The 17,234-nt window shown below is 44.8% G+C and overlaps 1 protein-coding gene across 3 annotated transcripts in view; it reads left to right on the top strand.

Annotated features, from left to right (window-relative positions):
* Positions 1 to 5,117: 5,117 nt before the first annotated feature.
* Positions 5,118 to 17,234, top strand: part of Vwa3b (von Willebrand factor A domain containing 3B) — a 195,408-nt gene continuing 183,291 nt past the window's right edge. For all 3 annotated transcript variants that reach the window (XM_076557482.1, XM_076557483.1, XM_076557481.1), the window contains exons 1-2: positions 5,118 to 5,325; positions 10,981 to 11,212. In XM_076557482.1, coding sequence (XP_076413597.1) covers positions 11,098 to 11,212 — 115 coding nt within the window. In that variant the 5' untranslated portion in view covers positions 5,118 to 5,325; positions 10,981 to 11,097. The remainder of the gene's footprint in view (positions 5,326 to 10,980; positions 11,213 to 17,234) is intronic.

Genomic DNA, 17,234 nt, shown 5'->3' with positions numbered 1-17,234 from the left:
ACTTGTTATTATCTAATTAAACCTAGATCAGGTGGGGGAGGCTTTCTTCTCCACTCTCCTGCTCCCACATGAGCAGCACTGCCCAGTTCCAGCTCAGAAAAGGACATGGAGCAGGACGTGAGCACAGATTGGCTCTAGACTTTTGCCATGTCCTGTGTCCCCACAGGGTCACCAGGTGACCCTGCACTAGAGTTAGAGGTTCCTAAGAGAAGAAAAGGCCATATTGCCCCTGGCCATCATCCATGCTGTGTGTGCTTCTCGCAGGAACCACAGGAAGTAGATGACCAGACCAAGCAAGATTTAGGCCATTCACACATATCATTTCCATGTAATTGAAACCTCATTGCAAGCAACAGCCTTTGCCAGGTTATAGCATTGGAAATGTGTTCTGAAGAATGATTTTAAAATGCCAAACCTACGGAACTGTTGGATTTATAGGAGATACTGTTGTTCAGTTCTTAGTCTGCTGTCACTGTGTGACATGACTATGCTGCTCCAGACCAGTTTAAAAGCGGTGGGGCATCTCCAAGTTGTTAGCAAGAAAGTGGCAAGAAAGGCAAACAGGAAACACAATTATTTCATGTCATTTAAGATTGGAGCGTAGCCAGGACTCTGGAAGCTGAGGCAGAAGGATTTACATTTTGAGGCTATTTTGAGGTAGATAATGTAGCCAAGGATAGCCTGAGATCCTGTTTCAAAAGGGAAAACAATAACAAGGAGGAATGTGCTTGTTCATATGTCTCAGCCTATTTCTCTATAAAACGAGCATGGTTATTTTTCCCTCCCACCCTCCATGGACATTTTCTCCGTATAAAGTGAGGTAATGGATTTAAAGAACTCAAAATGTTGTTTGCCATTCAACAAATTATAGCTACTGTTCACGATGCTAATTCCTTCAAGTAGAAGTGAACGTTGTAACTGTGGTGTCATGGGCGTGTGCCTTTGGGCTCTGCTTGAGGGAAGAACCTGGAACCTGTCCTCTTCCCAGGAGCCTGGAACCCATTCTCTTCCCAAATAATGGACACTGGACTCAACCGTACAGCACAGGCAGTCTCAGACTTAGGATGGTTTGACGCTTGGGTTTTCAACTTTCCTAGGCAGCAAAAGTCAAGTTCATTGAGTAGGAACTGCACTTTGGACCAGGAATTTGGACCTTTTCCTGGGCTTTTCCTTCAGGTGCCGGACTGTCTCGATATGAAGCAGTAAGAGACAGCGAGAGCTGCCGCTCACTGCCAGCCCCACCATCATAAAAGGAATTCAGCACCCTACAGTCAACTGTGTCCCTAGACTATGTTTTCTGGTCAGCTTGGTAGATCAAATGTGTTCCCAACTTATGATATTTTCAATTTATGACAGTGGGTTTATTGGGAATGGATCTCCTTTTTTTTTTTTTTTTTTGGTTTTTCTAGATGAGGTTTCTCTGTGTAGTTTTGGTGCCTGTCCTGGATCTTGCTCTGTAGACCAGGCTGGCCACAGTAGACCACTGTAGTCCCGAGTGCTGGGATTAAAAGTGTGCACCACCACTGCCGCCTGCCTGGAATCTCTTTTTAAAAGGAGAAGCAAGTATGTATATCAATGTCCGGACCCCACCCTCCCCCACCCTGGCTGTCTCTCTCTCAAGGCCACATCCAGTGACCAAAGTGCCTCCACCAAGAGTCGTAGCAAAGACTCAGCAGGTATTGCTCCTTGGTGTAGCTGCTTTAGGTCCCCACACCTGCCTCCTTTTCAGTCAGTGCTTCTATTTTTAATACTTTTCAGGTTCTTCCACACATACACATAATTCCCCCAAATTAATATTTTCCTTTTTCTCTGGGTTTGGAAAATTGAATTTCCTCCCTTCATTACTTATCATCCTCCTGGCCCTACCAAGGAGTCTAATTAAAGTCATAAGCCCAAACTCAGTGTCAGGGAGAGAACCTCTATGAAGGAAAAGGAAAGCCGGTCACCCTGAAAAGTAAACAGCTCAAAGGTCAATTAACAACGGAAGGGTTGTCCCAGTCAGAAGGCAGTCGCCAAGAGTTCGGTCCTGACCAGTCATGCTTGAGGAGCACAATTCCTGGGGCCTGAGCTTCCATGGGAGACTTCTCTGCAGGAGCCCGTGGGTTGTTATTCCCAAACTGTACCAATCCACACGAAGAGGGCGGCCTGAGTGAAGGCAGCTTTGTTCAGAGGAAGAGACCTCTAAGGGTTATCCTCTCTTGGAGGACTGGCATTGGGGGCAGTACTGGTGAAAAAGGATGATCTGCAAGTGTGATCTGGACTTTGAATGGTCAACTCAGCAGGTTAGGTGTTGCATTGTTTCAGGATAGGTATGTTAGGACAGCGGTTAACTGCTGGCTGAAGGAAGGTTACCACCAGTTACTTGTCAAAATGTCAGTTCAAAATAAATCTGTCAAAGCAACGGTGTGTCACTGCTGAGGGAATGAATATCCTGTCCCAAATCACTCACCAAACAAAAGTGACACAGTGCATCTCTAGCCAGCCAGATTGCAGGCATCAAAACAGTAAGTCAAAATGACCTTGAATTCTTCCGCCCTTGGCTTTCTACAATTTAAATAATGCCTACTTCTTTCAGTAGAATGTGTGTTATAGTCATGTAAATCTAAGGGAGTCCCAGTCAACCACAGTGACTCTGTGTGGCTATGGCAAGTGTCCCAGGAAAGGGGGAAAGCATGGGGTGGGGGTGAAGTGGGACTGCTTGGTGAGACTGGGGGTGGGAGGGTGGGAAGGACACTGGGCTACCTGCTCTCTGCCACCCCCAAGGCCCTTGCAGGGTGTGAACAGAGTGATGATTGTGGCAATGTGGCTGGTGTAAATTGTTCGGCTTTGTTTTGTTTTGGTGGGGTGGATACAAAGCTGGTATTTGTGTAGCCAAAGGTATGTGATCTAATAATTCTACAGGATAACTTGTAATTAAAAATCAAACCTTTCAATACTTTTTTAAATTACTAAGGCAATAAAAGAATGAAGAAAAAATGAACCCCCGAGGATGCAGTAGATTTCTCTGTTGGAGACAGAATTATTTCTAAGGTTAGTTATCTTTTATTACATTTTTGACCCCAAAACCAAGAAATGGAGCCATCGATGTGGCTTGGCAGGTAAAGGTGCTTGCTATCAAATTGGACAACCTAAATTCAACACCCCTCCCTCCAAACCACAGGCTAGAAGAAAAGAACCAAGTCCCACAAGTTGTCCTCTAACTTCCACACTTGCATCCACTACCACACACATGTACACACACACACACACACACACACACACACACACACACACACAAATAAATAATCAAACATATGGGTTTTGTGAGAGAGCCAAAGTTGTGTTTTAAGTTTTAATTACTGTGCTTAAGAGAGCCATTAAACAAAAATACCTCTAACCTGCAAGCCCCTGGCCCAAGGACAGATACTTACTGAAATGCTATTGTTTATGGGCGATAACAAGCCACATGGTTTCACTCCCCTAAATGAGTTTGACACAAGTACACCAGATGTGCTTGAACACAAGTGGGTGGGAGGTACGTGGGCAGGAAATGCATCAGGATATTCGCTTGCCCATTGGATATTAAGAGAAATACGGTGACCTTATAGGGTTGCCTTTTTAAGCTTCTGCAAAACGTGACTCATGGCCATTTTCTAGGAACCCAGAGATGGACCTAGTTAGAGTCCATCCAACTGGCCAGTATTTAATGAACACTTGCTTCAAATTTGACTGTAAATTGTGGTAGTGGTCTGATTGTGGACCGGTAGGATTAACAGTATGCTTGTAAAAACTCAACAAATGATCTGGTCAGCTCTTCGGTTTTAAAATCTAAAACATAATTTAATATCTGAACACTAAGGCAATACTTGCTTGTGGAATCTTTTATTAACAGATTTTCATAAGCACAATTGTCTGTGCGAGTGTTTGAAGAATTATAGATTTTCATTCGGAGCCATTTGTGGGCTTGTAAGGCAAACACCAAAGAAGTAGAGCAGAGAAGACAATCCCTATAGGAATATTACTCCTAGATATCAAACACCGCAACGCTCATCTCAAAGGGGATGAGAGAGTTTATTCCAGAGTCATTTGCGTGACTATGGCTTGGGAACACAGATTTAGTTCACCTCAAATTCGTGTTCCAGCGTGGAAGCAGTTTCACGAAGCTTTTATAGTTTTACAGGACAAAGAGCATCATAAATCAAGGCAAGTTTAAAATACACCGGAGGGTACACCAGAGAGGCAGGAGCAGCAAGATGGGGGAAGTTTCCCTCCAGGCTGGAGATGCTCTGTGATGACATTCTTAGCTTTGGACTGGAGGAGTCTGGTTGTCTGCTAGGATAATAGATTCTAAAAGATTTCTATCTGTTAGTCTCAAGATGTTAGTTCCAACACACGTGGCAAGGAATGGCTGTCCCTGAGGGCTAGAACTGGCCCAAGATAAGGTAACTAACCTCTAGACCTGCAACATTCCAACCTCTCTGCAGAACTGAAAATCTAATCGGTCCATCAGCAGACACAGCCTCTTTTCAGGAGGTTTCATTTACAATCTTTTTTTTTTTTTTTTTTTTTTTTAAATCATGGTAGCCCTTGCATCCAGAGTTGCCATCTGGCAAAACTGTGAACGCTCATCTGACGGCCCCTTCTGTCTCTGCTCAACCGGCGCCCCATAAGCTGAGCGAGCACCTGTAATGAACTGCTTCAACTCCACGTTTCTTTCCCTCAACCATGTAACGAAGAAGAGATCTCTCTATAACACCGAGGAGGGAATCAACACAAAAGACGCAAGCTGGGCTGATCTTCCTGAAACAACGTGAGAGAATAGGCTTCCTTCAGCCGGCAGCGTCTCCTGCTTCTTCTGCCGGTCTTTTTCCCTTAGCTCTGTCCTGCCTGTACTTCTGCCCATCTTTGTATTTGTTTGTTAACCTAATTCTTAATATTCGCTACTGTCAACTTTCCCACGGTCAGGCATAGAGGACGAGCCTTAAGCCCGGTCGATGTAGTGGCCCCTGATCGTTCCTGTTGGTTCCACAACACCAGTATCCCACTGCCTCCAGCTCCTCTTTACTCCTTCTGCCGGGCGCAGTGGTGGGCGGAGCCAGATCCCGAGCCACGCTGTGATAGGTGGTGTCCTAGCAACCGCGACGATGCGGTCGTCAACAGAGACTGGACTCCTGCAACCCTGCTCCCCGGGACCAGGGACCCTTCGCCAGCGCCAGCGGGAGTCACAGCCTTGTCCAGCAGTGGGATGCTGGTCGCGCCTTCCTGCTCGGGTCAGCGAGTCCCTGGAGGGTGGGAGGGACTCTGCTGAACTCGAGCTGCCTGGCTTTGCGGCTGACAGATTACCTAGTAAGTGTGGGACATCTTTCTTCCAGGTCAGAGCCTTCCAGGTTTCCAGCCGGTTGTGTAGGGAAAAACAAGTGTGCAGTTTCCAAGCTGGTCTCGCTTCTGCTGAGAAAGAGCAGCGGCCAGGATAAGTAGGTTTCAGAGTCAGGGTCGCAGACATGTATGAGCCCTTCTTACACAGAGGGCTTTCGCCGTCCTCACTCCCTGCAGAATCTCAGCCATTTGATGGACAACAAGCTCCTTAAGGCATGTCTGTCCACAAGCTAACAGTAATCAGAGGGTGTAGCACACTAATCAGTATATTAGAAACTTATTTCTAAGAAGCAATGATAGAAACTAAGAACCCAAATCCAAAGCAAATTTTCTTGAGCGGAAGCTGTTTGCAATTTTCAGTCTGGCGAAAGCCTTTGATTGCCTCCAGTTCAATTCTTCTGGGATGTTCACCCACACATCACTTTCTCTCTTTAATATGGACATTCAACTTCGTGTAGTCATTCCTTCCATCTTCTTAGGAGCTCCCCGCTTCTTCTCATCGGTGACCTGCACCACAGAAGCACTCAGACTCTTAGATATTCAGTTCTCAGTCTTGTTCTCTCAGCAACGAGACAGACCATTTCGATCTCCTTAACTCTGCCCACGTTTTTCTGAGGTGATGACCTGAGCCTAGCTTTGCCTTTTAAGGTCAGAAAGATGGGGTGAGGGGTTGTTAAGAATTGTAACAGGCTACAACATAGAACATCATCTTGGCTTCCTTTCTTCCCAGAAGAATCAGAGTTCAGAGCGCCCACAACACACCCCACACCCACCCCAGCCCAGATTTTCTTTTTTAGAAACTAGTAAAGATAAAGGAAGTTTGGAGGTGTTGATTATGAAGTTTACCAAGGGTCTAACCTGAATTAATCTAAGTTAGACTCTGGCCAAAGGCATGGACAGCGATGGGATGTCTCTTGGCTTCTCACTATGGGCAGACCAACATCAGACATAGAAGGGCTCTTACTTCTTTTGGTTGAGGCTTTTGGATTTGTGCACTGCCCCCCCCCCCGTGTGTGTGTGTGTGTGTGTGTGTGTGTGTGTGTGTGTGTGTGTGTAGCCCTAGGCTGGCTTCAAGCTCACAGTCCTCCTGCTTCAGTCTCCCAGTGTTGAGATTACAGGTTTTGACCATTTTAATCTTTCTGTTTTCCCAGGAGCTTTGCCTGACTATGGCTTCAGCTCAGGCTTTACTTCCTTCCTATACTCAGGAAATCCTTGAACTCTATGGCTTGTTAGACAATTCTAATTTTAAAAACTGAGGACAGCCAGAGGTGGTAGTATATACTTGTAATCCCAGCACTCAGGAGGCTAGGGCAGGGGGATGCTACAAGTTCAAGGCTGGCCTGAGCTACATAGTCAGACTCTGTCTCAAGACATCAAAAACCAAACCAACAAAAACCCTACCACTAGTAACAAATTATCTCACACTGTAGAGCAGTGCCCATCAGTGATAATACTGACTTCTGAGCTTCCCTGCCTCAGAGGAAACTCCTGAGTAATCACACTAAACAAACAGCATAGTCACACCCAGAAAACAGTGTGTCTGTGTTTAAAAGGATAGCTATTTCCTGATCATAACTTTCCTAGAACCTGATCTTTGCCTTGCTTGAAGACAATCAGGATTTTCTCAGTTGCTGTGAGTGGTAGATTTAACTCATCTCAATACTATATGTTGTGCATATTACACAATAATGTACTGACAACATTCATATATAGCCTATCTCTGTAGCCATCAAACTTCATTTTAGTCTAGAGAGGACAGACCTGTGTCTGAGGCCACAGGGAAGAAGCCTCAAAGTAAAAACTAGACTTTGGGGGCTGGAGAGACAGCTCAATGGTTTAAAAGAGTCGCTATTCTTCCAGAGAATGCAGTTTTGGTTCTCAGTCTGTAATTCTGGCTCCAGGATTTCCAAGGGCACCTGCATACATGTGGCAAACAGACTGACACATAAATACATTTTTTTCCAAAGGTAGGTAGGCTTTTGAGGCTTGCTCAGAGCACTCTTAGAACTTTAGTGAAGGAAGAAGAAGCTCTTGACACAGGGGCTGAAGGTTAAGACTTCACACTGGGCAATGGCTGTCAGCCTGGAGAGGAAAGCAGGGGGGCTATGTGTGGAGGACACTGGTTAGGCCCGTGCCCCTGCGGGCTTCCTTGGTCTGACAGACAGCCCTTCATCCCCTCTCTTGGGAGATACTTTCTCTCCTCATCTTCTCTGGCTCTGGGTCACTTGCCAGATCCTTTCTCTTCAGGTGTATAAACCTTCTCAGGCTATAAAACCCCAGTGACTCACACAGCTCCTCAGCTCCGACAGAGCCAGCCACATCTTCTAAAAAATTAACTTTACATACAGTCGTCTGAGCCCCCAAAGGGGCTGGGACATGTGCTGTAACCAAGTTGGAGGATTCAGTTGCTTTGTAAAGGATCCAAGCACATGTTCTTTTTAATTGAATGAAAATTCAAACAAATTAAAGAATGTTTCCCTTTGGCTTAAAAAACCAAAGGCGTGCCTCTTTGTACCAGTCTTTAAGGTTGTAAATGTCTGTGAGAAAACCTAATTAGGGTGGTTTGTATAAAAGCACTCCCTTTAAAACCTAAGGCGAGTCGTCTCAGTGGACAGATCTTCAAAAACAGGTTCAAGCATATTGGTCTGCGCTTGTCTCCATGCTCTCTGATTTATTCTAGACGTCACAGCCCAGGATGATTGGATATTAGGGATTAGAGAAATCCCTGGAGGGGGTGGGGAGTTGGCTCAGTTAGTACAGTACTTGCTGCTGGACATAGGCATTCGAGTTTGGATCCTCAGCGCCCTTGTAAAAAGCCAGGTGCAGCACCTGCAATTCCAGCCTTGGGAGGCAGAGACAGGAGGATTCCTGGAATCCCACGGCTAGCCAGTCTAGCCAATGGGTGAACTCCAGGCCCAGGGAGAGACCCTGTCTCAAACTGTAAGGCGGAGAGTGATTTGTGAAGATATCAACTTTGGCTTCTGGTTTCCATATGCACACACACACACACACACACACACACACACACACACACACACACACCATACACTATGCACACACACAGAAAAAGTGCTTGGAGTAAAAGTGTATCATGAAACAAAGACAGTTACTAGAAAAAAATACTTTTTTTTTTTTTAAATTAGCTCTTTCCCAAAGATTAAGTGCTTCTACACACACAATACAAATTTGGGCACAGCAGCCTCGGATTACTGTGTCATGCAGGTGCGTTATTCTAGAGGGGCGAAGTCAGTTGCTATAGTAACAGGACAGGCTTATGCTGAAGTTTGCTAAGAATTTGTTTGATTTTTGTTTTGTTATTGAGACACAGTCTCATTATGTACCTCAGCTGGCAACCAAATCTCAACCCTCCTGCCCCAGTCTCCCGAGTGCTGGCATTACAGGCATGGAGCACCACTCCAGGCTCTCGCTGAGTTTTGATTCTAATGTGTCCCCCCCCCCCTCCCCATCATGATGCTCTTCAAGTCATCTTGTCATGCATCCACTGAAATGAGTCTTGTAACCTTGTCCCGACAAGGTAAGAGTCTCCCCAACCATGTGGATTTGTAGACCGTTGGAAGTGACCCTCTATGGATAGCACAAATTCACAGAAACACGGAATCATTATCACTCACAGCTTGGGAGCTGAGCCCGCGGCATGAGAATCAAGGTTAGTGCTCTCTGCCTGAGGCCTCGGAAGTCACACTAGAGAGCACTTCGCTCGAATGGTAACAAAGTGGCTAAGGAATGGCTTTGAATCCCGATCCTGTTGCTCACTGGCTATGACAGAACCTGTGAAAAGGCTCCCTAAATTCTCAAGGCTTCTGATTCCTCGGGCGCAAGCAGTGTGTTAACACCGCTTCCCCGCGGTGTTCAAGAGCGATCTGTGAGGAAGTACTAAAGAAAGCGCTCAGCCCAAAGGCTGAGGACAAAAGGAAGCTGCTGCTGCGGGTGTTTGTTCCTACCATAATAGAAGTCCTAGAACAGGGACTCTTAAGTTGAAGGGCCCGGGCCAGACTCTCAGGCAGTTCTCTCACTGGCTGTGAGATGGTGAGCCAGTCTGCTTACCCTCCCTGTCTTGGTTTCTGCATCCCTAACATGAGTCCTATCTATCTCATAAGGCTGTTTCGGATTGATTTTCTTAAAATTTAAATTAAATATTACACGTATCCAGATGTATCAGAGTGTGGGTTCATGCACACAAATGCAGTACTCTTGGAGGCTGGAAGAGGGCGTCAGATCCCTTAGAGCCCTTGTGAGCTATCCAGTTTGAGTGAGTCCTCTGAACAGAACATTTCCTTAACCACTGAGCCATCCCGCTCGTAAGGTTGTTATAAGAATGTATGCTGTACTGTACATGTCAAAGCATTAAGTGTGTGCTATTCACTCTTCTAACTTCTAACTTCTTAAATCGTCGCTGGCTTGGGGCCACCTGATTTTTGTGCTTGACTAAATTTCCATGTCATAACACTAAGATTTTGAAGAAAATTAGTTTCATTTTTTTATTTATATATTTTTTAAAAGATTTATTTTCACATGTACGCATATGTGTGCATGTGTGTCTGTGAGTATATGTGAGGATGTGTGGGCGACACTCTTGGCTGGTCACAAGAGGGTTAGGATCTGCACTCCTATCCTCATGATGTAACAATCACTTAACTGGGGCCACCTCTCCAGTCCCTAGAAATCGAGGTTTGGAAATTGGAGAGGGGAGTCTGTTTGTTATTGAGAAGGCTTCACAGTCTTGGGAAAACAATTTTTAAACACCGAACACTGGGTGTACGGTAATTAGAGCCTTCTAGTTGCACCCAGTTATTGATATCAATTGGCGGACTCTGGTCTTACAAGGTTACACTTGCTCCCTGTCTCAGGCCCTGCCCAGCTGTGCAGGTTAAGACTGTATTACAGTTTGGGCAGTCTCTTCCTCTTGAGGACACTAGCTATATTTAGGTCAGTTGAGATGAGTTTAATATGCTGCATATTGCTTTGAGTCCAGTTGATCCCAGAACAGCTGGTTCCACTAGCCAGAATGATGAAGTCCAATGTTAGAGCGAAGCCCCAGAAAACAAAGCGTTCGGGATGTAGAGCTGTGTGTTCTGGTGGAGTTGACCTGCCATCACCTCCAGTTAGCTAGTCCACCTCGGTTTTTTTTTTTTTTTTCTCTCTTCTTTATCCTTGGGTTCAAAATATTCCGTGTGAATATAATCAGTATGCAGGTGTGTAATATGGCTTCCAGGGACTGTGTTTATTTTCCAAAATGGAAGAGTCCTGTATTTTTCTAGTTATAAAAATAAATCCCATTTTAGAAATGTTCAAATAATGCAAAAACTGAAACACCATGGGAAAGACAAAGACTGCACATCCTTCTACTGCAGACCCATTGGTGTTTATCTTTCTAGATGCTTCACAGCACATATTTATGTACACATATAATGTATGTACACCTGGTAGTATGCATCAATACTGTCATTTCAATGGGTAAATAAAATCCCACTTCATCACTATACTATATTTCACTATTTTATAGTAAATATTTACTGTTTTACAGTAAGTCAATGGTGATGTCGATGTTAGATCCTTACCCCGCCATGTTTTCAGAAGCCCTGAGCTTGACAATTTTCCTTGCAGGAGGTCCCTTGTGACTCGGGTCTTGACTTAGAGATGGAGGAATTAGGATCATCTTCCTCTGTCGTCCCGGAGGAATAGCCGCAGAGGCTGGAGAGACAGAACACCACCAAGACAGGCATGGCAGAGCACAGTCTCATCTCGTCTGAGCAATGGCTTCAGCTGCATGGGCTTAAGAGCAAGAAGCTGACCTTGAAGCAGATCTTGGCACAGATTGGATTCCCACAGTGTGAAGGTACAGTACTCACAGATGGCCTTCAGGGAGCCTACCTCAGCTCCTGAGAGATCACAGGCCTCTGCACTTGTTTGGATTCCACATCTCTGTCAGGGGAAAATACTTGTGGTCCACCCCAATATATACACATCATATAGAAATACAACTATAACTGCACAGATTCAATATTAGTGCTGCTTTACTTCATTTGTGTGTATGTATATGTGTGTATGCACATGTGTGTGGATGTGCACGTGTGTGTAGGCCAGAGAAGTAGGTCAGGTGTTGCCCTCTATTTCTATATTCCTTATTTCCTCAAGACAAGGTCTCTCACTGAACCTGGAGCTCACAGCTTTTTACCACCAACTTCTGTCAAAATTTTGGTCTCCTATTTCCCACCCTCAGCATTGGCGCGCTGGCTAGTCTTCTGTCAACTTGACACAAGCTAGAGTTATCTGAAAGGAGGGAACCTCAATTGAGAAAATGCCTCCAGAAGAGTTGGCTGTAAGGCATTTTCTTAACTAGTGATTGATGAAGGGAGGGCCTTGCCAGTTGTGGGTGATACCATCCCTGGGCTGGTGGTCCTGGGTTCTATAAGAAAGCAGGCTGAACAAGCCATGTGGAGCAAGCCCATAAGCAGCATCTCTGCATCAGCTCCTGCCTCCAGGTTCCTGCCCTGTTTGAGTTCCTGTCCTGGCTTCCTTCAGTGATGGACTACAATGTGGAAGTGTGAGTCAAATAAACCCTTTCCTTCCCAACTTGCTTTTTGGTCATGGTGTTTTGTTGCAGCACTAGAAACCCTAACTAAAACAACTGAGGTTACAGGTATGTGTAGACATGCCCGGCTTTTTTACATGGGTTCTTGGGGGGCATCAAAACTCAAGACCTTATTCTTATGCAGCAAGTACTCTAACCCCTAAGCCCTCTTCCAAACACCATTAGTTTCATTCTTTGTGTTTGGGGGAGTTGTGTGTATATGTGTGCTACATGTGTATGTGTGTAAGTATGTGAGGGGATAAGATTTCCGCATCGTGTCTTGACTCCATTTTAATTAATTAGTTAGCTAATTAATTAATAATTTGGCTGGGTGTGGATACCCACTGGATACCGCATTGACTTGAGGCATTACAGAGACGTGAGACCTGGAAACCAGACCTTTGATCCCTGTACTTGGGAGGCAGAGGCATGCAAATCTGTGAGTTCAAGGACAGCCTGGTCTATATAGAGAGTTCCAGGCCAGCCTGGGCTACATAATGAGGCCCTGTCTCAAAAAACCATTTTCATTACATTTTATTTATTTAGCTGGGTGGTGGGGTCAGTTCTCTCCTTTCATGACGTGGGTCCTGGAGATCGGGCTCAGGTCCCCAGGTTTGGTGGCAAAGTCCCTTTACCTGCTTTATTGTTTGAAACAGGAACTCTCATTGAACCCGAACTCCTGCAGCTGGCTGGGCTGGCAGCCAGTGGGCTCTGGAGAACCAGCTCTCTCCACCCCTCCAGTGCTGGGATTAAAGGTGTGCACCACCCTGCCCCATGCCTTGCCCAGTGCTGAAGATCTGAGCTCAGGTCCTCACGTTTCTTTGGCAAGCACTTTACCAACAGAGCCGTTGTCTCAGCCCCAATTTAATTCTTTGTAATGGAAAGGCAGAAATTACTTTTATGTACGCATGCCCCAGCAGAGGTCTTGGTTATCGTCTGGGATTCACAACTCCCTTTCAGGTGGATGGAAGTAATTGCTTTATTGATTAAGACAGTAGCTGTGTACTGTCTCGGGAAGAACGTGCATTTCTTAATCAGTGGTCTAATGGCTCATCCATTTTTTCAGTTTTAAAAAATGAATTTATTTCTTGTGCATGTGTGTCCACGTGAGGGTGTGAGTGTGCATACGTGGAGGTCAGAGGACAACTTGTGGGACTCAGCTTTCTCCTTTTCCCACGTGGGTTCTGTGGATCCAACTCAGGTTGTCAGGCTGACAGCAAGCATGGTCATCTGCTGGTCCATCTCACCAGCCCAGATGAATATGTTTCCAAATGTTCTAGCTGCCATGCTGGTTCTTATCTCTCGGTAATGAACATGTGTGAGAGTATTTTTATTTGTATTTTTTGGATACTGCATTGACTTGAGGCATTACTGAGATGTGAGACCTGGAAACCAGCACCACTGAGTGTCAGTGTGAGAGACAGCCCACTGCATGGGAAGTATGTTCTTTAACACATCTGTAACGTGGTATATGAAAGGCATACCCTTAGGACAATTCCAATTATTAGGCAATTCCGAATTAGTCTACAAAACAAATATTCAGCAGCCAGCAATACCATGTTTTGAATCTGAATTCCTCGCCATCTCTCTTGGCAGCTAGTCCTGTGGTCGTTGTTTGAAGTCTAGGTCATGCGTTTGCTACAGGCTGACCTGGAGTCCCCTGAATGCAATACTTTGCTCTCCAGTGCTCTGCCTTCTTGTGTATTCCCTCTCGTGAGCTAGCACGGCTGTGTGCTATTTACATACTTATAGGCTGGGAGTTTGCCTATGGTTTTCTAATATATTAAGAAAATATTGTTGATGATATTCTTTAATGGGCTTTTATTGTTTGTAGAATCTACATCGATGCCACCTTTTATTTCTAATATTCATGATTTTCATTTCTCTTTATAAATAATTTTATTTATTTATTTATTTATTTATTTATTTATTTTTCACTTTTGTTTTTCAAGACAAGGTTTTTTTTTGTGTAGCTCTGGCTATCCTGGACTTCACTCTGTAGACCAGGCTGGCTTCAAACTCACAGAGATCCACCTGACTCTGCCTCCTGAGTGCTGGGATTTTATTATTGTTTTTTTTTTTTTCTTAGAAATGTTCTATTTTATTTAGTTTTTATTTTTCTTGAGGCAGGGTCTCCGGTTTTTCAAGACAGGGTTTCTCTGTGTAGCCTTGGCTGTCTTGAACTCACTCTGTAGCCCAGGCTGGCCTTGAACCCACAGAGATCCTCCTGCTTCTGCCTCCCAAGTGCTGGGATTAAAAGCGTTCACCACCTCACCCTGTTTGTTCTCATTCTTTGAGAGATGTCTTGCTATATAGTCCAGGCTAACCTGGAATTTGCATTGTGACTCAAACTGGTCTTGAACTCTCCATTGTTAGTAGTGTTCTCACCATTTACTGAGTTAAAAATATCTTTGTGTGTGGTTCTTTTCTTGGATACATTTGTTTTTCAGAATTGTGTTATTTACTTGCCAGGTATCTTAGGACTTGTAAAGATATCTTGTTCGAGATGATTTTTACACTAAACGCTATTGAGTCCACAGAATATCACCTGTGAATTTTCAGGCTCTGGATCTGTGTCTCACCATCTACTGTGGTGAATGCCCCACCCCCATACAAAAGAATGAGTGTTCCACATTGTTCGAGAATATTTGTAAGTGTTGTTTAGGTCAAGAGCATTGAGAGTGCGTTGTCCATATATTTAGTAATTTTTGTGAATGAATTTACCCTTAGTTTGGTCGGGTTTTGTTCCTGCGTTAAACCCAGGGGCTAATGCATGCTGTACCAGTGTCCTACCACTGAACCCACCCCAGTTGTCCACCGTTTAAAAGCCATTGCTGCCTGTTTCTTCCTCATTCTTACTTCACAAGCTGGAGACCACACTGAAGGCCCTGCCCCTTTTCATATCTGTCAGCCTATTTTTGTATCTTTTGTTTAGACTGGATTTTTTTTATTGCTCTGTCTTCAAGTTCATTTATTCTTGGTTTTGCTCCTGAGCCCATACACTGAGTTTTAAATTTTGATTATTCTATTTTTTTTTTTTTAAAAGAACATTTAGCAAGGGAATGTGGCTCATTTCTCCTTTCTATCTTGAAAAAAATTTATTAGTGGCAAAATAATGGGTTTTGTGACACTTCCATACATACATTTAATGTTCTTTGACTGTATTCTCACCCCTATAACCCTCTTATAACCTCTCTTTACCTCCCAAATAGTCTCCATTCTTTTGAATGTTCTCTAGTCCTTGATTACTCTGCATGTGAGAGAAAATGCGATCCTTATCTTTCTGAGCCTGGCTTATTTCACTTAACACGATGTCCTCTGATTCTGTCATCAGCACAACTGCTTTCTTCTTTCTGCTTAAATGATACTCCACTGGATGCACACCGCATCTTCTCTGTGCATTGGCTCGCTCACCAATGGGCACAGCGGGCTCTGTAGCTTTAGCTCTTGAGAACAGGGCTGTGGGGAATGAAGGTGTGACAGTGTTCCTGTTGCCAGCTGACTAATTCCCTCAGGCACGTACCTGGCAGTGGTACCCGGATTATGTAGTAATTCTGTTCTTAGTGTTTTGAGAACCTCCATCCGATCATGGCTGGACTGACTTACGTCCCCACCAGCAGCACACAGATCCCCTTGTCCCTGCACGCCTGCCAGAATCTCTGGGCTGGTGTTTTCTGCATGATAGCCATTTGGATTGAGGTGAGATGGAACGTCTGCTTAGTTTTGATTCGCATTTCTCTGATGACTAAAGAGGTTAAACATTTTTTTTTTCATATAGTTATTGGTTAATTGTACTTCATTTGAAGCATCTGTTTATTTGGTCATTTGTTGATTGGATTATTTGTTCTTTGGGTGTTCATAGTTTTTTTAAAAAAATTATTTCTCTGTGTGTGCATGCATTTGTGTGTGTGTGTGTGTGTGTGTGTGTGTGTGATGTGTATGTGCATGTGTGTGTGCACGCACATGCACAGGTGCCACAGTGTGAATGGGGAGGCCAGAGGATAATTTGCTGGAGTTGGTTCTCTTCTTCCAGGGATCAAGCTCAGTTAGGCTTGGCAGTGAGCATCTTTACTAGACGAGCTATCTTGCCTGCCCATTGTTTTTCTTTTGAGTGTGTGTGTGTGTGTTTATGATTTCTTGTATCTTATCAGAACAGAATGACATGAAACAAGAAATCAACAGCAAGAGAACGGTAGAAATTATACAAGCACACAATATTTGAACAACATAATTTTGGACAATCAGTGGGTCATTGAAGAAATCAAGGAGGGACTCCTAAAAGCTCTCTACAGTCATGGGGACAGCAGCACAGCCTTCCAGCACCTGGAGGACGCAGTGAAGGGAGCTCTAAGCGGGGAGGTTTATAGCTCTAAGTGCTCACATTAAAAGCAGACAGGAGCTGGAGAGGTGGCTCGGCAGGGGAGAATATCAGAGTTTGATTCCAGACCACGTGGTGGCTCACACCATCTGTAACTCCAGTCCCAGGGAGTCCAACTCCCTCTTCCTGCCAATTTGGGCACCAGGCATACATGTAGTGCACAGACACACATGCAGGTAAAACACACACATCTGAAAAAGAAGGAGACAGAAAAAGAGAGGGAAGAGAAGGCATAGGAGCAGCAGGGGGCGGAGTCAGCGGAGCAGGGGGAGTCAGATGAGGGGGGCAGAGGAAGAGGAAAAGGAGGAGTCAGATGGGGCGGAGTCAGAGAAGCAGGAGGAAGAGTCAGAGGAGGGGGGTGGAGTCAGAGGAGCAGGGGGCAGAGGAAGAGGAAAAGGAGGAGTCAGATGGGGCGGAGTCAGAGGAGCAGGAGGAGGAGTCAGGGATGTACAGGGCAGAGGAGCAGGAGCAGCAGCAGCAGCAGCAGCAGCAGCAGCAGCTCAAATAAACAATCTAATGCCACAGTCACGGTCTTCAATGAACAAGAATAAGCCATCCAGTATCACTGTGTAGGCACACCACCGTCTGATTACTTTTATTAGTCCATAGATGGAAAGCAGGTTTTTATTCTAACTGGAAGCGAACTTGACAGAACCCAAACTCCAAATTCTCCCCCACTAAACACAGACCGTCTCACCAGCCAGTGCCTTCCTTTCGAGGATGGAGAGAAGTCCAGGTTTTGTCTGTTTCTGACTGCTCTTTAACACCTTTAGACAGATGTCTTTGCATTTGATTTCGGGTTTATAATTGTGTGGAGGTTAGCCAATAAGATCCACACTGTTGTTGTTGGATGCAGAACTCACAATGCGTTTCCGTCGCCTAAGTTAGCCTTGCACAGACTTAGCTTCT

Source organism: Peromyscus maniculatus, chromosome 21, assembly GCF_049852395.1.
Source record: "Peromyscus maniculatus bairdii isolate BWxNUB_F1_BW_parent chromosome 21, HU_Pman_BW_mat_3.1, whole genome shotgun sequence".
Lineage (NCBI taxonomy): Eukaryota > Metazoa > Chordata > Mammalia > Rodentia > Cricetidae > Peromyscus > Peromyscus maniculatus.
Note: the sequence above shows the minus strand (reverse complement) of the source record. Positions and strands in the feature narration are given on the sequence as shown.